The sequence below is a fragment of the Scyliorhinus canicula genome, chromosome 7 (assembly GCF_902713615.1).
Source record: "Scyliorhinus canicula chromosome 7, sScyCan1.1, whole genome shotgun sequence".
NCBI lineage: Eukaryota > Metazoa > Chordata > Chondrichthyes > Carcharhiniformes > Scyliorhinidae > Scyliorhinus > Scyliorhinus canicula.
Window position 1 is genome coordinate 195,513,268 of NC_052152.1, and position 22,079 is coordinate 195,535,346.

Consider the following 22,079-nt stretch of genomic DNA (forward strand, 5'->3'; position numbering starts at 1 on the left):
CATCTTCATGGTGCTTTTTACTGATATCACTACATCACCACATCTGCTCACTGATGTTAAATGATCCCAGGAGGGGTGTGGGGTGGGGGGGCTAGACGGAAGGAATATGTGAGCTGAAACCCATCCTCAACTCAGGGGATCCCAAGGGCGGCACAGCGGCGCAGTGGTTAGCACTACTGCCTCACGGCGCCGAGGACCCGGGATCGATCCCGGCCCCGGGTCACTGTCCGTGTGGAGTTTGCACATTCTCCCCATGTCTGCGTGGGTTCACCCCCACAACCCAAAGATGTGCAGGTTAGGTGGACTAAATTGCCCCTCCATTGGAAAAAAAAATGACTTGGGTACTCTAAAGTTAAAAAAAAAAATCTCAGGGGATCCCAGGGAACAGCAATCAGGATATGAGACACTGGGTGTCTTTCCCCACTTGAACCCTGTGCTTTCGGGATAATTATAGCCAGATACCACAATCCCAGCTCTGATTGGTTGATGTGAGGCAATTCTAGGACCTTCTTGACCTGTACGACTGAGTTACCCAATGGACAATCTCACTGGGCCATCTGTCTTTGAAGGGAAGTTTACTGTGTCGGTAAAATTAATCCTAAAATCAAAATTGCACAAAATTCAAACTTGGATTTGTTTTTTTTAATAAAAAGAGCTTATGTCCCAGTAGGCGATGTTGATGGCGGAATCTTAAGCAGACTAGAAATAAGATTTCCATTCTCAGTATGGGTTGGGTGACCTGCTAGCTCGCTAAAAGAATGACACGATAAGTATTGGTCTGCCATTCCAGATAGGAACAGAAACCCAAGTGAGGTACACTCTGCCATCAACTAAAAAGAAGAGTTCAAATAATGACTAAAGCTTTCAAATCAAACATTGTCACTGAATTTCACCGAGGTAGGAGAGAATTGTCTTTATCCAACGTGATCACATAGCAACAGACAAAGGCATCTCAGCAGGAAATTCTTCCTGCCTTACAATAAAACACTTAAAAGATGGGTGACAGTTCCACCATTACTAATGCCATCCCATTATCTACAAAGAAGAAAGGATCCGAAAGTTTTAAGTTAAAAGTTGTTGAAGAGGTCGAATCACGTCAACCAAAAGAGTCCAATTTCTGCATCTGAAACCACTGTCTCTTGAATCGTTTGGAAATCCAGGCCGGGAAAATGAAGGGTTCACGGTGCAAAGGTGCCGCTCCCTTCGTGTACCTGCCTCCCCGCCTCCCTCCTTCACAGAAACATGTTTGTAGTGTTGTGTCGAGGTGGGTTTGTCCCTCAGTCAAGTTTGTACCCAGGTCATACATTCAGCAATCAGAGTAAAAGGCTAGCTTGGGAGCAGCTGCCTCAATAGACTGGGTAGGATCATTCTCGATGTTGAGCTCCTCAGTAACGACAGCCCTGGAAACAAACATGGCTAGTTGCAGTTCTGCTTGGATACCTGCACACTTTTCCATTTGCATTTCCACAATCCAGTCCCCCCTTCACAGATCCCCCCCTCCCCCCCCAAGTCTTCCGTTAAGAGCCGCATCAGGCAAAATAATTATACTTTTTTTTGGTTTCTCATAGCGACGCTGACTGTTAATATATATACACACACAGGCACGCACTCACTCACACACACATATATATATATTTTTAAATTAGTACAGTTCTCCCTGCATATCACTTGCTTGACAGTTCCTATTCTGATGAGCACAGATCTAACCCATCATTCATACCACTGAATTAACTGAGTCTGCTCTTGCTGCTTAAATACCCAATCCAGAACCGGACCCCAGTCGCACAGTTCCCTCAGTAAAAACTCCTTTTTAAAAATGTTTCCCCGGAGATGTCATTTTGGTTTCAACCGACCCGCGCAAAAGTGAGTGGAACAAAGCTCTGAAAAGAATCGAGTCGTTCGCACTTTTCTTTTATGGCCTGATTAGGCTTGAGGGCTCTGCTGGTATCAACAGAAGGCGTACAGGTCACAGTGGATCTTATCCGCCTTGCTCCCCTCTCTCTCCACGCCTGTATGCCCCGGAAGACCGTTCTTTACTTTGTGGCAGCAACGTTGCTCACTTGGTGCATGCTCCACTTCACCAGGTGGCAGCCAACCACTATCTGTAGACGGGAATGGATTCAATCGTCCAATTCTTCCCATGTAAACAATGTGCCACCTGGAGGACAGATACAAAGTTGGGGGAGGAGGGGGTGAGTGGCAGGGAGGTGGGCGGTGAGGGGGGGGGGGGGAACGGGACAAAATAAAAGCACCAGGAAAATCCTGAAGAGAGCAAAAGTTAAGTAGGTCTTGATCCCTGTGCAAGCAGGGATTTACCAATTTATTTTACTAACGCGTTCCACGCCGTCGAGGAACGATGACCCAACGAGGAGGCCTTGTGGTGGGTTGGCCCTGTTCCAAACATCATACCTCAGCGCCACCATTTGGATTCACCTGATTTGCGAGACTTCATTTTACAAACACGTCAAAACCTCACTCTTTTCTTTTCCTGTCCTGTTATTTACAAAAACAAAAGGCTTCTGCGCACGGACGTTAATTCCTCGACTCTGGCAACTGCAGGGTGCTCAAAACGCAGGCAGGCACCTCGCCCTTCCTGTGTCAGTTATATCACTGTCTATTTACAGTAATGGTGCCATTACACACACACACGCACGCACACAAAACACAAGAGAGATTGAACCACAGCTGCAGCCTCCCAATGCAGCATCTGATCACACTGAGCAGCAGCTAAAGGCAGCATCAGGCCCAGAACAGTCGAAGACTTTCTTCAGACAGAAATAAACCACAGCTTCATTCCTTTTCTTCAAAGGTGCTCATCTCCTGTCACTCTGCTTCTGCAACAGCAAAGGGAAGGAAAAAAAAGAACATGGTGAGAGAGCTTCCACAAAGCGTGAGTGAAGGTTGACTGCCACCTGATTTTCCATCAGCGATGAAAATAGGTTTTTATTAGCAGAGTGTGCAATGTCCACTACGGACGGTCAAAGTCCAATGGACAAGGAGAACAAATGCATGATGGGGTATCAATTGGTCAATGTAGGGTCGCCAACCCGTGAGGATAGGTCCAGATTCTCCAGGAATTGAAGATTATTGGGTGGCACAGTAGCACAGCGGTTAGCGCCACTGCCTCACAGCGCCAGGGGCTCGGGTGCAATTCCCATCTTGTGTGGCTGTCTGTGCAGAGTTTTCCCATTCTCCCCATGTCTGCATAGGTTTCCTCCGGGTGCTCCAGTTTCCTCCCAGTCCATAGATGTGCAGGTTGGGTGGGACTATGGGGATAGGGTTTGCAGTGGGCCTGAGTGGGGTGCTCTTTCAGAGGGTCGATGCAGACACAATCGGCCAAATGGTCTCCTTCTGCACTGTAGGGATTCTATGGATTATTCTCCAGGTCACTGTTAAGAGCAACCTGCGGGAGTAACACCTTAGTGACATTTTGTTTTTAAATTGTTTATTCATTCTTTTTTAAAATGTATTCGTTACAAAAATATTGGGAGGGGGTGTTGAAAACTTGGTTTGACTGACTGACAGGCAAACATCGTCCCATTGAGTAATTGAGACCTTACTGGCTTTCTAATCGACATGGGATGGGGAGCGTGCAAGGTGTCCTTCGGGCGCTCCGGTTTCCTCCCACAAATCCCGAAAGACGTGCTGTTAGGTGATTTGGACATTCTGAATTCTCCCTCTGTGTACCCGAACAGGCGCCGGAATGTGGCGACTAGGGGCTTTTCACAGTAACTTCATTGCAGTGTTAATGTAAGCCTACTTGGGACAATACAAAGATTACTATTAGATATATATTGCACGGCCAATGGCAGGGGTGTGGTGGTGGGGTTGGTTAGAGGCAGGGCAAGGGGTCACATGGTTAAACTTTCAGGAAGATGGCGAACCAGGGTTGGCAACTCAATGTCAATGGTAAAGTGACCTGTTCAACCCCAACGTGTTCTCAATACATTTCCAAACACAGAAAGGTTATAACTGAATATTAGCAACAAGGCACTGGGGAGGTGTCCCAAGGCCCAACGATCATTTACAGTTTCTGTGTACAAAAACCAGCAAGTGCCCATTGCTTACTTAGTCCTGGGCTTTCCCTGACCCTCCGGCGTTTAGATGGGAAAGCCTAGTGACCCAGAGAAAGGAGAGCAGTGAAACACTGCTTCTTGTAGTTAGTTTTCAATGCACCTTTAGGAGAAGCCTTTGGAGCTGGTCTCTAGTCTCGTGTGGGCTATAGGAGGCAGTATTTTCACTTTGGCAAGCTCCAATGGGTGCCACAGTCTTCTGGCACCTCATAGTTAGTGGACGTTCTTCATGTCTAAGCCTCATCACAGGTGTTATCTCTGGGGCCAATTGCATCGTCTAACCAAGACACACCCAGAGCTCACACATGTGCAATTCCCAATAGGGATCACTGGGTGGCAACCAAGAGCAGCAACAAGAGATTATTTGTCCTCAAACAAATCTACAGGTACTGAAGCCAGTTACAGGGCATTTTCCATCATCTAATAAATGAAAATGAAAATCGCTTATTGTCACAAGTAGGCTTCAATGACGTTACTGTGAAAAGCCCCGAGTCGCCACATTCCGGCGCCTGTCCGGGGAGGCTGGTACAGGAGATTGAACCGTGCTGCAGGCCTGCCTTGGTCTGCTTTCAAAGCCAGCTATTTAGCCCATTGTGCTAAACCAGCCCCAGGCTAGCTTAGCAGAAATTATGGACTGAATATATGGTCGATATGGTTTAGGGTTGAGAAAGTCACAGTTCACGGTGTTATTTTACTCTTGACGTAGCTGTAACGTTTATGGGGTGAAGATAAATTTCTATCAGTTTTTAAAAAATATGTCCATAGACGCAGTTCTTTCTGCACAGCCAATTAGGGTTGTCAATCCACCAGGAGTGCCCTGCAGTCGCTAATAATGAAGGACTAGTTTCCAGGATATTGTGAAAAGCCCAGGAGGAAAATAATCAGAGGGACCAGGGGAAAAATCTTGAATTTTTTTGAACATGTTCACCATTTGTTCCGAAAAAGTGGAGGAAAGACGCTGTTGAATCGATAGTCAATAATCATCCAATCAGGTAATCACTTTTGTGATTGGCTTGGAAATGTTGTGTGATGTGGCAGCTGACCAATGGCAGGAGGAGAAATGGGGGGGGGCGGCGGTTCCGGGGATGTCATGCAATCACAGCCCCACAGATATATCCGACCAAAGATGTCAAACTATATGGACAATCCTTGTCACGTTCATGCTCAGGACCGAACCTACAGGACAAGTCTCCTTGTAAAATTTTGTTTATTCATTTACGGGACGTGGGCTTCGCTGGTTAGGCCAGCATTTATTGCCCATCCCTGGTTGCCCTTCAGAAGGAGGTGGTGAGCCACCGCTGCAGTCCTTGAGGTGTAGGTAGACCCACTGTGCTGTTCGGGAGGGAGTTCCAGGATGATGCCCCAGCGACAGTGAAGGAGCGACAATATATTTCCAGGTCAGGATGGTGAGTGACTTGGAAAGGAAACCTCCAGGTGGTGGGGTTCCCAGGTATCTGCTTCTCTTGCCCTTCTGGATGGCAGCGGTCGTGGGTTTGGAAGGTGTTGTCTAAGGAGCCTTGGTGAGTTGCTGCAGTGCAAGTTGTAGATGGTACACACGGCAGCCACCGTTTGTCGGTGGTGGTGGGGGGAGGGGGGGGGGGGGGGTTTGAATGTTTGCGGAAGGGGGAGCAGAATTTTGGCAGAAATGTTTTTATTAAGTTTTAGTACGGGACAGATCATTAGTTGAGCCTGTGTGTGAAGAGAGCACCACTCTGAGTAAACACAATGATTCACAACCCCCAATAGGGAGAGAAGCTTTTTGTGGTTCTGCGACACAATTGAGTGTGTCCATCCACGTATAGCCCAAATACAGATGGCGCGTGACACACAGTTTCCTGTAATTAAAACTTACGTTTATACATACTATTATATCACATATTTATACGTATATCATAACAGGCGGTACGAAAAAGGCCGGTGTCCTGGCCTTTGCGTCCCTAGTAGCCCGGCGGAGGATCTTGCTGCAGTGGAAGGATGCGAGGCCCCCAAGTGTGGAGACCTGGGTCAATGACATGGCGGGATTGATAAAGTTGGAAAGGGTCAAATTTGCCCTGAGAGGATCAGTACAAGGGTTGTATAAACAGCGGCAGCCTTTTCTGGACTTCCTGGCTCAAAGATAGGTATCTTGGTCAATAGCAGCAACAACCCGGGGGGGGGGGGGGGGGTTCCTTACTATAGTTTCTATATTTTTTTCGCTACGGTTATGTAACTTAACATTGTGTTAACTTAAGTTGTTAATATGTTGGGTTGTTCACTGAGGAGGGGCGAAGGTTCATGATTGTTGTCATTACTGTTATCGTTGGTATTTTAGTATGGTTTGATGTTGTTGTATAAATTCAAAGTTTTTCAATAAAAATTATTTTAAAAAAAAAATAACAGGCGGTACGGTGACGCAGTGTTTAGCCGAGGACCCGGTTCTGCACATTCTCCCCGTGTCTGTGTAGGTAGCTGGATTGACCACGCTAAATTGCCCCTTAATTGCCAATTATTTTTTAAAAGTATATAATATATAAAACATGATTAATTCAATTCAAACAATCTAGGAGGCTTCACTTTATGTGTAGAGTCACAATCGCCTTATTGTCCATCCCTTAACTGGCCTGAGAAGATGGTGGGTCTTCTGAAACAGAAACTGTTTTTACAACTGCGTACTTTACTGCTTCGAATCCAACCACTTAGTGGGGATCGATGGGGGGCTGAAGGCATGTCTAATGCCTGAATTACAATCGTGACTACACTTCAAAAGTATTTCCTTGGAAAACGCTTTTGAGATGGCTGGCGACCATGAAAGTCACCATATAAATGCAAATCCTTTTTTAAAATTCATTCTCAGGATGTGGCAAGGCTGCCATTCATTGGCCATCACCCTACTTTCCCTTGAGGAGGTGATGGGGAGCCGTCTTCTCGAGACACTGAGGTTCGTGTGGTGGGGCCTCCCCCTCACAGTACTGTTAGGCAGGAAATTCCAGAATTTTGACCCAGCGACAATGAAGGAAGGGCCGACATATGTCCTAGTCATGGTGGGGTGTGTCTTGGAGGTGAAATTGGAGCCAGTGGTGCTCCCATACACTTGCTACCCTTTGGTGCCAAGATCCCTTCCCTGAAGAACATCAGTGAACCCAGATGGGTGTTACAAAAATACAGTAACTTTAACGGCCCTTCTTCTGCTGTCAGTCCACAAACTGCAAGATTATCGAGTTCAATGTGTCATGGTAGAATTCGAACTCACAGTCCCTGGGTCGTTGGACCACTACTGTGATCACAGCACACTACACAGCACCCTGTGTGGCCTAACGGAATGGTGATTCACTAACAGAGAAATCAAAGAACTAACAGTGGCCTGAGATTTCGCAACATCAAAACACCCGTTCAAGAAAGGGAATGAATGGATTGCTTGGGATTAACTGGGAGTGGAATACCACACACTACTATCTGCTACGTCAGATTTTCTTTCCAAATGCTTGTGATTATCAACTTAATAAAAAGATCCCTCAGAATGGAAAAGGAGAATCACTTTGAATTGGTTACAGCAGGTTTGACAGCATCTGTGGAGAGAGAAGGGAGCTAACGTTTCAAGTCTGGATGACTCTTTGACAAAGCTGGAGTGAATTGGAAATAGGGTCAGACTTATACTGTAGTGGGGGCCATGGAGCGGTGGGGCTGGATAGGGGGCCAGCGATAAGTGGAGATTGACAAAGATGTTGTGGATATAATAATAATCTTTATTAGTGTCACAAGTAGGTCTACATTAACACTGCACTGAAATTACTGTGCCACATTCTGGCACCTGTTAAGGTACACAGAGGGAGCATTCAGAATGTCCAATTCACCTAACAGCCCGTTTTTTTGGGACTTGTGGGAGGAAACCGGAGCACCCGGAGGAAACCCTCGCAGATACAGGGAGAGCGTGCAGACTCCGTACAGTGACCCAAGCCGGGAATCGAACTTGGGTCCCTTGTGCTGTGAAGCAACTGTGCTAACCACTGTGCTACCTTACTACCCTTATCGTGGGCAGAAAGACAAAAGGAATGTAAATGGGGGCGATTAAGGCTAAGAAGGGTGCTGATAGTGGCACATAAAGATATTAGAATGTGTGACTGGCTGAATAAAGGTGAGCAGTGTGTAAAGGGGCAACAAGGGACAAAGAACAGATGGCCCGAGTGGGGTGGGGGGAGGGGGACAATGATAACGGAAAAACAGATCAATGGAAGGAATGAAAATAAATTGACAGAAATAAAAATGGGATGAGAGCACAGTGGCAGTGGTTAGCACTGCTGCCTCACAGCGCTGAAGTCCCAGGTTCGACCCCGGCTCTGGGTCACTGTCCGTGTGGTGTTTGCACATTCTCCCCCTGTCTGCGTGGGTCTCACCCCCACAACCCAAAGATGTGCAGGGTAGGTGGATTGGCCAGGCTAAATTGCCCCTTAATTGGAAAAAATGAATTAGGGCTCTAAATTTATTATTTTTTAAAGGACCTAATTCTTTTTTCCCCCAATTAATTGGCAATTTTGCATGGATAATTCACCTATCCTGCACATCTGTTTGGGGTGTGGTTCGAGACCCTACACAGACACGGGGAGAATAAGCATACTCCACACGGACAGTGACCCGAGGCCGGGATCGAACCCACAGTCTGAAGTTGTTGAACTCAATGTTAAGTCTGGAAGGCTGTAACATGCCTCACAGGAAGATGAGGTGCTGTTCCTCCAGTTTGCAATGTGCTTCCCTGGAACATTACAGTAGACCAAGGAATTTGTTGATGGCCATCTTGGTCCTCTACACCAGCCAATAACTTGCCTGAAGAGATTGTGGAAGCAAGTTAAAATGGAACTTTCAAAAAGGGTTGTGGTTATATACTAAAAATAAGGAGCCATTTTCAGAGCTGCAGGACAAGAGCAGAGGACTGAGACTAATTGGATGGTTCTTTCAAAGTGGGATCGCTATACTGAATTAAGGGGATGGACATTGCACACGTTTGATGTATTGCCCATTAACATGTTCTGGCTTCACCCACCTCCTCTACAGAACTAAACCAGAATCTGTGGTGGTGTAGGAAATTGAATCAAGTTTAAAGGGTCTGGAATTGCAAATAGAAAGCTGACACCAGTAAAAGGTGACCTTAAAGCTGCCAGTTTGTCATTAAAAAAAAATCCCAAGCTGGTTCACTGATGTCCTTCAGGGAAGGGAACATCTCCTTCTTACCAAGTCTGGCATACAGGCTGCAGTCACACTGGGGCAGCCGCGGTTCACCCGTGGGTGAGAGGATTGTGGGTTCAAGGTCCCCTCTGCGGATTTGAGGACAAAAGTCTAAAATGACACTTTAGTGCGGCGCCAAAGGAGCGGGATATTTTTTTGATGGTCCTATCTTTCAGATGAGGCGTTGAACTGAGGTCATCCATCTGCTGTGTCAGGCGGGTGGTAACGGTTGCTAATCTGAGGACGAGCAAGGGAGTTATCCCGGGTGCCCTGGTCAATATTTATCCCACAATCAACATTTCGAGAAACAGAAATCAAAACAGAAAACGTTGGAAAGGCTCAGTGGGTCTGGCAGCATCTGCGAAGAGAGAAATAGGGTTAATGCTATGAGTCCAGTATGGTTCTTCTTTGGAACTTTGCATGCCTGCCAAACCCACAGAACTTTACTTGCATTTTCTGTTTCCAATTCCAGTACCTGCGTTGTTGTATTTTTATTACTGAAATCAGGTTATCCAGTTAGCATCATGTCCCTGATTGTGGGAGCTTGTTATGTCCAAAGCAACTGGTGTGTCTCCTACAGTATAACAGTTAAATACACTTCAAAGGTATTTTATTGGCTAATAGACATTTGGAATGTTCTGGGGTTGTGAAAGCACGATAAGGCCAATCTTTGCTTTTTCAGTTCCACAGGGGCCGCACGGTGGTCAGCACCACTGCCTCACAGCGCCAGGGACCCACCCAGATTCGATTCCGGCCTTGGGTGACTGTCTGTGTGGAGCTTGCACGTTAATAATAATAATCATCCTGATTGTCACAAGTAGGCTTACATTAACAGTGCAATGAAGTTACTGTGAAAAGCCCCTAGTCGCCACATTCCGGCGCCTGCTCGGGTACACGGAGGGAGAATTCAGAATGACCAAATTACCTAACAGCACGTCTTTCGGGATTCGTTCTCCCAGTGTCTGGGTGGGTTTCCTCCGGGTGCTGCGGTTTCCTCCCACAGTCCAAAGATGTGCAGGTTAGTTGGATTGGCATGAGGTTAGGGCAGGGGAGTGGGCCTAGGTACAATGCTCCTTTGGAGGGTTGGTGCAAATTCAATGGACCAAAAGGCCTCCTTCTGCACTGCAGGCTTTCTATGGTTGACTCCTACCCCTCTGGCATGCCACTCAGTTGTATTATGGGCTGTTCAGGGTGACTAGGGACAGGCAATAAACATCCAGTCTTAACAGCAAGACCCCACACCCCAAGAATTAAAACTATTGATCTCTTGCTGTATTCTGTGCTGATAGGAAATCATTTGAAGATAAAAGTGTTAAAATATGCTTGGTTAGTCTCTCAAAGTATTTCTCCCTTCTTTTAAACCACATCATCAACTTTGTGATCGCAGACACTACAGTGAGACCTCTTTGAATCAGTTTAGCTTTGCTATACTCATTGCACCTCAAGCCTCACCAGAAATGTTCTCAGCATCAAACTCAAGTTCTGCTTGGCCGTCCCGTGAAGGGATGTCCCAGTTATCACTGTTGTCTGTCACATCAGAGTAGACTTCCTCCGTTGCAAAGCGTTGACCGCATTTGGCCTTGTCCACTTTGTCGCTCTCCCCGTTGGTCGACTGCTGATCTTCATTGCTGAAGTCTGACATGTACATGGCGTCCTCAGTCTGTTTCTCTGCAAACCAGTCTCTCACCTGCTCGTAGCTCATGCAAGACTTCTCGCAGAGCCGGTCTAGATCCTCCTCGTGAAGCATCCGGTGCTGGGTGTAATACTCGAACAGGACCATTTTCCCACTTTTTTTGGAGGGTGTTCGTTTGAGCCTATAATTGTCCACCGGTACGTCGGTAATTAAGCTGTTACTGCCGGAGCGGATGGCGTAGATGCCTTTTTTGTAATCGTCGTACCATTTCAGCTGTCCATTTTTTAATGCGTATCGTGCGTCGCCAAACCAACGAACTACCTCGGTCCTGGGCAGCCGTGATTTGATAGCCAACTCATCATACTCTTCAACTGTTGGCCATTGTGTCCGCATAAACTGCAGCTTCATCAAGTGAAGCTGGTGAACCGTTTTCTTATTTTGACCTTTGTACTTGACAGTGTTCGGGGACGTGCCTGAGGGGACAGAGCTGAGGTTCAGCGGCTTGCCAGCCTGCAGAATCTTGGGCTGGATGCACAAGTTCGAGCCATCTTTCAGGCAGATTTTCAAGGGGCTGACTTTGAGCCGCTCCTGAGGGAGTATAAGCCTCTTCATGTCCACCGAGCTGCTGTCGCTCGGCGTCCCTTCGCCATCCGAGTCCTCCTCCTCCTCCCCGGAATCAGCGTCGTCTTTGAGGTCCAGGTCCTCCTGGTGGGCTTTCAAGGTCTGCTTGTCCAGCTTGGCCTTCCTGCGCTCGGAGAACCAAAGGTCGATCTCCCGCCTGGTCATTTTGGTCTCGATCCGCAACCTGTCCACCTCCTCCTCGGGCGGGAAGGGGCTCTGAGTGTAGCTGTGCTCCAGGACGCTGAGCTGCTCGGCCGACTTCCCCTTGAACTTGGGCGGGGTGAAGTCACAGTTGGTTTGCCACTGCCGGCGGAACTGGTGGGAGATCGGCAAGTAGGTAGTTGACAAAGGCAGGGTGAGCGTTTCCTCGGGGGCCAGCTCAGTGGGGACTGCATTGACGCTGCTTGCGTCGAAGGATTGGTTGCACTTTAGGTTCTTATAGTTGTACCGGCGGTCACTGAACCATTTGCGAATCTCTTTCCCCTGCAAACCCGTCACTCTCACAAGCCGGTCGACCTCCTCGTGCTCTGGGAACTGAGCTCGCAGGAAGCTCTGCTTCAGAGCTGCCAGCTGCTCTTTTGTTTTCTTGTACTTGTAGGTCCCAAACTCCGAACCTAGATTCGACGTCGTAAGGAGGCTGGGCGTGACCCCAGCCCCTGGCTGACCCACCGAGGGGGCGGCTAGAATCTTGACATTTGAATTGACCACTGAACCGCCCAGCTTCTGCACCTGAAGTTTTGAGGGGTTCTGTGGTTTGGCGATGGTGGCGAGGCTGACGGCGACGGTGGAGCCCGCCAACGCGGCTCCTTTCACCATCCCACCCGGCTGGGTGACCACAATATTGCCCCCCGGAGTCAACAGCTGGCAAGGGAAGTTGGCCTGCAAGACATGCTGCCCGCCATTGGTGGTGGTCACCTGCGTGGGCAGCACCGTGATGGTCTGCTGTGGCACACTCTGAATGATGGTGCTGAACATGTTCTTGCGGGCGTCCTCTATTTCTTCCGGAGTCCAGCTGATGCCGTGCTTCAGCCGTTGGGCGGTGAACCAGATTTTCAGCTGCTCCTCCGGGTACTTGGTCACCACAGTCAGCCAGCACAGCTCAGCCTTCGACGGGTAGGGGAATTTATTGAAGGAGTTGTTGAGGAAGCTGTTGGTGTCCATGGCCGCATTGTAGGAGGGGATACTACTCAACGGGATCATGACTTTGGGGAGGGGGCTGGAGCTGTTACTCGAAGCTGGCCGCTGAATCACGGGGATGATCTGCGTCACGCCCGCCTGCAGGACAGGCACAGTCATGACAGCCGTCCCATTTACGGTTTGGGAAGGGGTCGCCAGCCCATTGGCTGACAAAGACTCCGTCACGTCTGGGCCCTCAGTTTTTTTCACAGTCTCCTCAGCCGCCCCTCCTTCATCGTTGGGCTCTTCCCTTCCGGCGTGAGAGACGGTGATCCTCTTGCCTTCCGGCTTGGCCTTTAGCATCTTCATGATGGGCGTTTTGCTGATGGAGATTTCTGACTGAGTTTCCGCCTCCTCGCCATTCTCTCTGCTGTCGTTGCTATTCGTCTCAGAGGCGCCCGGCTCCACAACCGTCTGGCTGTTCTTTTTGATGACGCTCACTTTCAGGTTGGTCTCGTTGGGGTGGCTCAGGGCGTTGTGCACAGTCAGGGACTCCTGACTCTTGGCACTAAAGTTACAGTCAACACAAACGTACAGTTGGTCCACACTTGTGTCAGAGTGCTCTGATTCTATATGCACAGTAAACGCGTGGTAGTCCTGGCTTGTGTAACTGCAGTACTTGCATTCAAATCCACCGCGCTCTGCAACTTCATTATTACTGATCACCGTGAATGCCTCCTCGGCAGCAGACAGATCTTCGATGGGAAATGCTTGTGGAGAAGCTTCATCGTCTTCATTGTATTCTGGGGTAATGTCCATAACTGGATCGTGCATGGCCAAAGTTTTGGCTGGTATCATACAAGGAGTGGTGGACTTTCTCTTGCTGGCCATGATGAATGGCAATGCGATGTGAAGAGGGAAGTGGGGCTGAAGTCCTTAGCCTCAACAACGCACAAACCCCCCGTTTACAGTCCTCCTCTCGCCATTAAACTTGTCTCGGTCTGAGTGTCTCTCAACTGGGACAATTCGCCGAATGCTCGGAACCGCTCAAGGACGGACCCGCCTGCAAGACATAAGCAAGAAAGAAAAGTTAGAGATACATTAAAGCAAACAATTTGCCAATTTTAAAGTTCACATTTTACCAATGGAATATTTAATTTTCACATTGTTCCTTTTTTCTAGAAGGGAGAGTTGGTGTCAATGGGGCTGTGAGCACAATGTAAAATATTCAGTGTTGTCAGGCGGCATATTAACACCAATGTACGATTGGACAAATCAGTCAAATTAATATATGTGAATGTATCATGCACACTATATTAAACATTATTCATTCATCGCCTTAATTTGCTCCCAAGTCATTGACTGTAACTAGTCACCCTTGGTTCAATAATAGAACATTTGCAATGAGCACATTGACTGACTCATTTTCCTACATTACAATTCCGACTGCAGTTGGAGTGTCTGTTGTTTCCCACAATGCATCGCGAGTGCCAATTTCCCGTCGCCATTTTTACACTTCATTGAAACTCTCGTGGATGAAGAAAACCATCTTCAATTTTTGGCTGTGTGAAAATGATATCTGCACACGTGCATGCAGGCAATGCCCCAGAAAGCAGATGACCTGCTTCTGTATGTATCGGACCCATTAGAGGGGATGGAAGAAATCATCAGGATTCTAGGAGAATTCGGCCGGTTTTCGGGGTATAAGCCAAATACGGGGAAAGTGAGATGTTTGTGGTCCAGGCAAGGTGACAGGAGAGGCGATTGGGTGAGCTGCCGTTTAGATTAGTAGGGGAAGCTTTAGGTACCTAACCATTCAGGTGGCGCGGGAATGGGACCGGCTGCATAAATTAAATCTGACCCGGCTAGTAGACCAAATGAAGGACGATTTTCGGAGATGGGACGCGCTCCGGTTGGCATTAGCTGGGAGGGTGCAGATGACGGTCCTCCCGAGATTCCTGTTTGTGTTTCAATGTCTCCCCATCTTTATTCCGCGGTCCTTTTTTAAACAGGTCAACAAAGCGATCTCTGGCTTTGTTTGGGCGGGCAAAGACTCCGCGGGTAAGGAAGGTAATGCTTGAGCGGAGTCGGGGAGAGGGTGGGCTGGCGCTGCCAAATTTTAGTAACTAATACTGGGCGGCAAATATAGCCATGATCAGAAGTGGGTGGTGGGGGAGGGGTCGGCATGGGAGCGTATGGAGGCGCTTTCATGCAAGAGCACCAGTTTGGTAACTGCACCTCTGCCATTCCCGCCGGCACGGTACTTCACCAGCCCCATGGTGGTGGCGGCCCTGAGAATCTGGGGGCAATGGAGGAGACACGTGGGAGCAGAGGGAGCATAGGTCTGGTCCCTAATCTGTAATAATCACCAGTTTGCCCCGGGAAGTATGGATGGGGGAGTTCCGGATATGGCGGAGAGCAGGGATTGAGAGGATGGGGGATATATTTATAGAGGGGAGCTTTCCGAGTATGAGGGCGCTGGAGGAGAGGTTTGGGTTGGCGAGGGAAACAAATTCAGGTATCTGCAGGTGCAGAACTTCCTACGTAAACAGGTGTCAACCTTCCCGCTCCTACCGCTAAGGGGGATTCAGGACAGGGGGTGGGTAAGAGAAGGGAGCATCTCAGACATTTACAAGGAAATTATGGGGTCAGAGGAGATGCAAACCGAGGAGCTGCAAGTGGGAGGAGGTGCTGGGAGGAGAGATAGAGGATGGTCTATGGGCGGACGCGTTGAGTAGAGTCAACGAAGGGCAGCACGGTGGCCTAGTGGTTAGCACAACCGCCTCACGGCGCTGAGGTCCCAGGTTCGATTCCGGCTCTGGGTCACTGTCCGTGTGGAGTTTGCACATTCTCCCCGTGTCTGCGTGGGTTTCGCCCCCACAACCCAAAAATGTGCAGAGTAGGTGGATTGGCCACGCTAAATTGCCCCTTAATTGGAAAAAATAATTGGGTAATCTAAATTTATAAAAAAAAAAAGAGTAGAGTCAACGCGTCCGCAACATGTGCCAGACTCAGCCTGATACAATTCATGGTCGTTCACCGGGCTCACATGACAGTGGCCCGGATGAGCAGATTCTTTGGGATGGAAGACAGATGTGCAAAGTGTGCGGGAGGACCAGTGAACCATGTCCACATGTTCTAGGAATGTCCGAAGCTTAGGGGATTCTGGCACGGGTTTGCAGATGTCATGTCCACGGTGTTAAAAACATGGGTGGCATTGAGTCCAGAGGTGGCGATTTTCGGGGTGTCGCAGGGTCCGGGAATCCAGGAGGAGAAAGAGGCAGACGGTCTGGCCTTCGCTTCCCTGGTAGCCCGGAGACGGATACTATTAGTTTGGAGGGACTCAAAGCCCCCGAAGTCAGAGACCTGGCTATCGGACATGGCTAGCTTTCTCAGTTTGGAGAAAATCAAGTTCGCCTTGAGAGGGTCAATGTTAGGGTTCATCCAGAGGTGGCGACCTTTTGCCGACTTCTTCGCGGAAAATTAATCGTCAGCAGAAGGCGGGGGGGGGGGTTAGTTTAGCTCAAAGTATGGGGTTAATAAAGGAGGGACCTGTCAAGGAGGAAGACGGCTTTTGCACTATGTTTATAGTTTCATGTACATTGTTTATTGTGTTGTTGTTATAATACCAAAAAATACCTCAATAAAATGTTTATTTTTTTAAAACTGCAAAGATGTTACTGTGAGAAGCCCTGAATCTCCAGACTCCGGCGCCTGTTCGGGTACACTGAGGGAGGATTCAGATTGTCCAAACTGATGAATCTGGACCTATCAATGTCAGAATACCCAACCATTAGAAGTTCCTCTTGTGTCAAGTCTGAGTCTGTTGTAGACGAGATAGATATTACTTACTACGATTAGTCAACAACTAATATTATCATGTAGCCATCAGAATGGTAGATGGTGAATTAGACAACCCTCTGACTTCTTTCACCGAACGTCAGTGAAATATCAGATGCACAAAAGCCACTCAGGTGCGGGTGACACCCCAACATGTTTGGAAGATTTGAGGGGCCAATATAGACCAGTGATTGGTTGTCTGAGGGTCACCAGGGACTGGAGTCTCCACAGTGTGCCTGAACCTCCCCATACATTCCTCTCTCCTCACGAAAAGCTGGTCGAGTTCACTGCAGCACAGTTACTGAGAACTGTGCACACGTACCTTACCCTCACTGTGCTCCAAGAACAGCTTCTCCTTCCCTGCAATGCACCCACTGATGTCAGCTACACCTTGAATAGCTGCACTGTCTTATTTATTTGTTAATTGTTGAGGTGATGATTCATAATATCTTTTGTTAAGCTCCCTAACTCCAGGTTTGACGCGAAGCAAATTACTCATTCATTCACAATGTGGCCGTGGAAAGCTGCACACATTCATTAGCGTTCTCAATAACCAAACAGAAAAGGTCTTTCATTCACTTTTCATTAATGCTCATTACCCAGTTCTTAAACAACATTAAGATTAAGGTCTTTAGGCTTTTTCATTGTGTTATATAAATGCAAATTGCTATTGTTTCGGAGCACAGCATTAAGCGCAGAGAAATGATCTGTCGTTTTTACTCCTGGTGTTATATTACTTCCCTTTCCATCTCAGTTTGATCAAAGACTGTAATACATCTGAGGGTTGGGCTAGGACAAACAAACAAACAACTGGTTGAATAACTGGCACCTTCTAAAAGAGGAAATTAAGAAGTGCCACATTTCAAAATTTATCCACTTGGCCCGAGCTGCTGTTAGGAAGTTGAAAATGGGTTAAATGGCTGAACGACAGATGTTATCAGGGATGTTATCTGGGATGTTGCTAAGAGCAAGTCAGCTGGAATGCCAGTTGCGTCCAAATCGTGTTGCTGGTTTTGAGACAATGGGGGAAAAGTCCAATATGTGACATATCGGGGCACCTCAATGTTGAATGAATGCACATTCCCGAGTTACCAGCAGGTGTCTTTGCCAAAGCCCCATCATGGCTCCCAAGCCAGAGGTTCTCTCATTCAAAAGGGTTTTGGCTGACAGCTTGACAAACCAATTCTCAGCACACGGAGGGCAAGGGAAGCCGTAAGGCTCACCCCGAAACCAGGCGAATATGGGCAATGTTACTCCCCGTATTACGAGAAGATGATGACCCAACTTCATTGAAAACTGTGTTCCAATCATTCATATTCTCCACATAGAATTTGGTTTCTTTCATGTGCTCCGTGCAAAACGAATCGGTCCATTGCTTCACAATTGGCCTGGTAGGGCGGCACGGTGGCGCAGTGGTTAGCACTGCTGCCTCATAGCGCCGAGGACTCGGGTTCGGTCCCAGCCCCAGGTCACTGTCCCGTGTGGAGTTTGCACATTCTCCCCGTGTCTGCGTGGGTCTCACCCCCGCAATCCAAAATGATGTGCAGGGTTGGAGGACTGGCCACGCTACTGTGCCCCTTCAGTGGAAAGAGAAAAGAATTGGGTACTCTAAATTGAGAAAAGGAACAATTGGCCTGGTCTCACTGGAATGCTCATCGGTTCCCGTTTCTACTGGAATGAGGGATGTGTGTGGTATTGCTCGAGGCTCACAGAAGCCAGCCCGCACAGTCAGGGCTTCTTTGCTGTTAATGGACCCTGGATCAGGCTGTTTCTCTAGATACTGAGCCGCAACAGTATATTCCTGAATCTTGGGCTTCCCTGACAGATTTGATTAGCCATGTTGTACTAGAGGCCATCCAGTAAAGAACAAAACGTTTGCACAGAATACATTTGGAAAAAGTCACTGCGTGCAAAGAGAGAATAGCAGATACTGAGATACTGGGACAGAATGAAGAGAACCAATTTTTAAAAAATTATTTCCCAGGATGTGGGCATCGCTGGCTAGGCCTGTGTTTACTGCCCATCTATAATTGATCTTGAGAAGCGTGTGGTGAGCTGCCTGCTTGAATGGGTGCAGTCCATGTGGTGTAGGTGCACCTACAGTACTCTGATGGATGGAGCTCCAGGATTCTGACCCAGCAACATTGAACTAACAGAGCTCCACATAAGAATGGTGTGTGGTTTGGAGGAGAACCTGCAAGTGGTGGTGTTTCCACGTGTCTGTTCACTTTGTCATTCTCGGTAGTAGAGGTCACAAGGTGCTGACAAAGGAATCTTGGTGAGTTGCTATGGTACACACAGCTGCCACTGTACATCGGTGGTGGAGGGAAGTGAATTTTGAAGGTGGTGGATGCGGTCTCAACCAAATGGGCCGCTTTGTGTCGAGTTTCTTGAGCGTTGTCGGAGCTGCACTCATCCAAGCAAGTGGAGAGTATTCCATCACACTCCTGACTTGTGCCTTGTACATTGCGGACAGACTTTGGTGAGGTAGGAGGTAAGTTACTCGCTGTAAAATTCACAGTCTTTCCGGCACAGTATTTATGTGGCTAGTCCCGTTCAGTTCCTGGTCAATGGTAACCTCAAAGGATTCAGCAATGGTAATTCCATTGAATGTCAGGAGGAGACGGTTGGATTTTCTCTTGATGGAGATGATCATTGCCTGGCACTTATGTAGAACAAATGTTATTTGATTCTCTGCTGCCTGATTGTTTTATAGGAAATGATGAGAATCATGTTCAGGCGTGAAGTAAATATGGAATTCCTATTGTCACAAATTGCACATTCTCCCCGTGCCTGCGTGGGTCTCAACCCCACAACCCAAAGATGTGCAGGTTCGGTGGATTAGCCATGCTAAATTGCCCCTTAATTGGAAAACAAAATGAATTGGCTACTCTAAATTTTTTTTTAAATGAAGGCCCAATCTGTTCAGAACGCCAACGTGCTATTTGCATAATTTGAAGGATGTCTCCGTGCCCTATGCCAAGCTATGATCTACACAATCTCCATTCAGGGGTTTGACTGGCAGCAGAAGCTGATGATGTAAAAGGTCAGAATGACCACATAAACCACCCCTATCACCAAAATCAAAAAAAGCACCTTGGGCGAGCTGCCACTAATACTACAAGCTATGGTTCCGGGCCCTCAGGTACAAAGCACTGATCCAGTTCAACGTGGCCAACAATTTTAAATTTATTCCTGCCTTTTCAGGTGACTCCAAGGGCAAATCGTTGTCAGCTCCCCCTATTAAAAGAGTGAGCTCCCCATGTCTGCGTGGGTCTCACCCCCACAACCCAAAACAGATGAGCACAGTAGGTGGATTGACCACCTTAAATTGCCCCTTCATTGGAAAAAAAAAGAATAGGGGAATTTCAATTTGAAAAAAAGTGAGCTTTATCATCAGGACTCATTTAAAAATAAAAAAAATCACAAACATGTGGCATCCTAACTATATTTTTGAAAAGAAATCTGGAGCCAGCAAGAGCAAACAGGTAATTCTGAATCAGGTTACAGTTAGACTGTCCAATTCTGAGCATTCAGAAGGATGTTACAGCCCTATGGTGGATACAGAAGAGAGAGACAAAGATAATACAGGGAAACGAGGCTGCATATTGTGGCGAAAGCACTTGGAAACGGAGTTTTATTCATAAAAGTGTAAGAGATCGGACAAGCGCAGAGAATTGTAAAAGGGGTGGATACTTTTTTTAAAAACTTAATTTAGGGGATGTGGGCCCCTCCCTAGTTGCCCTTCAGAAGGTGGTGGTGAGTTGCCTTTGTGGACCGCTGCAGCCCCTGTGATGTAGATACACCCACTGTGCTGTTCGGGAGGGAGTTCCAGGATTTTGTCCCAGCGACAGTGAAGGAGAGACAATATATTTCCAAGTCGGGGTGGTGAGTGACTTGGAACAGAACCTCCAGGCGGTGGGTTTCTCGGGTATCTGCAACTCTTGTCCTTCTAGATGGTAGTGGTCGTGGGTTTGGAAGGTGTTGCCTAAGGAACCTTGGCGAGTCACCGCAGTGCATCTTGTAGATGGTACACACGGCTGCCACTGTTTGTCGGTGGTGGTGGGTTTGAATGTTTGTGGAAAGGGGAGCAATCAAGTGGGCTGTTTCGTCCTGGATGGTGTTGAGCTTCTTGAGTGTTGTTGGAGCTGCACTCATCCAGGCAAGTGGAGAGTATTCCATTACACTCCTGACTTGTGCCTTGTAGATGGTGAACAGTCTTTGGGGAGTCAGGGGGTGAGTTATTTGCCATAACATTCCTAGCCTTTGACCTTCCCTGGTAGCCACAGCATTAATATGGTTAGTCCAGTTCAGTTTCTGGTTAATGGTAACCCCCAGGATGTTGACTGTGGGGGATTCAATGGTTGGGATGCCATTGAACATCAAGAGGCGCTGGTTAGATCCTCCCTTATAGGAGTTGGTAATTGCCTGGAACTTGTGTGGTGCAATGTAACTTACCGCTTGTCAGCCCACGTCTGGATATTGTCCAGGTCTTGCTACATTTGGACATGGACTACTTCATTATCTGAGGAGTCGTGAATGGTCCTGAACATTATGCAGGCATCCGCAAGCATCCCCATTTCTGACCTTAAGATAGAAGGGAGGTCACTGATGAAGCAGCTGAAGATGGCTGGGCCGAGAGCACTACCCTGAGGAACTCCTGCAGTGTTGCCCTGCGAGCTGAGATGATTGACCTCCAACCACCACGACCATCTTCCTTTGTGCCAGGTATGACTCCAACCAGCGGAGAGTTTTCCCCTCCCTATTCCCACTGACTCCAGCTTAGACAGGGCTCCTTGACGCCACACACAGTCAAATGCAGCCTTGATGTCGAGGGCAGTCACTTTCTCCTCAACTCTGTCATTCAGCTCTTTTGTCCTTAGTTGAACCAAAGCTGCAACAAGGTCAGGGGTGACCCTGGCAGAACTCAAACTGAGTGCCCATAAGCAGTTTATTGCTGAGTAAGTGCCGCTTGATAACACTGTTGATGACTCCTTCCATCACTTTGCTGATGATTGAGAGTAGGCTGACAGGGCGGCATTTGGCTGGGTTGGATTTGTCCCGTTTCTTGTGTACAGGACACACCTGGGCAATTTTCCACATTGCCGGGTAGATGCCAGTGTTGTAGCTGCACTGGAACAGCTTGGCTAAGGGGTGCGGCAAGTTCTCGAGCAGAAGTCTTCAATACTACTGCTGGAATATTGTCAGGGCCCATAGCCTTTGCAATATCCAGTACCTTCAGCTGGTTCTAGATATCACGTGGATTGAATCGTATTGGCTGAAGACGGACCTCCGTGATGCTGGGGACCTCTGGTGGAGACCGAGATAGATCTTCCACTCGGCACTTCTGGCTGAAGGTTGTTGCGAATGCCTCAGCCTCGTCTTTGGCACCTACAATAAATGAGGAAATACGGGCTGAAATTCTCCAATCGGTGGGATTCACTTTTCCCCTTGGCAGCCCAGCCCCGCCAGCGAGTCCCGCAGTGGCATGGGGTAGTTTCAATGGGATGGGAAGAGAGAATCCAACAGCCAGCGAACTGCGCGCGGCCGGGAAACATGCAGCTGGAGGACAGGAGAATGCAGCCCAGGATTTCCAGCCA

General features: G+C 48.0%; 1 protein-coding gene across 3 annotated transcripts in view; it reads right to left on the bottom strand.

Moving 5' to 3' along the window:
• Positions 1–879: 879 nt before the first annotated feature.
• Positions 880–22,079, bottom strand: part of LOC119969657 (zinc fingers and homeoboxes protein 3-like) — an 82,160-nt gene continuing 60,960 nt past the window's right edge. For all 3 annotated transcript variants that reach the window (XM_038803590.1, XM_038803591.1, XM_038803592.1), the window contains exons 2-3: positions 10,722–13,702; positions 880–2,834 (exon numbers count right to left, since the gene is read on the bottom strand). In XM_038803590.1, the coding sequence (XP_038659518.1) occupies positions 2,824–2,834; positions 10,722–13,530 (2,820 nt within the window). In that variant the 5' untranslated portion in view covers positions 13,531–13,702 and the 3' untranslated portion in view covers positions 880–2,823. The remainder of the gene's footprint in view (positions 2,835–10,721; positions 13,703–22,079) is intronic.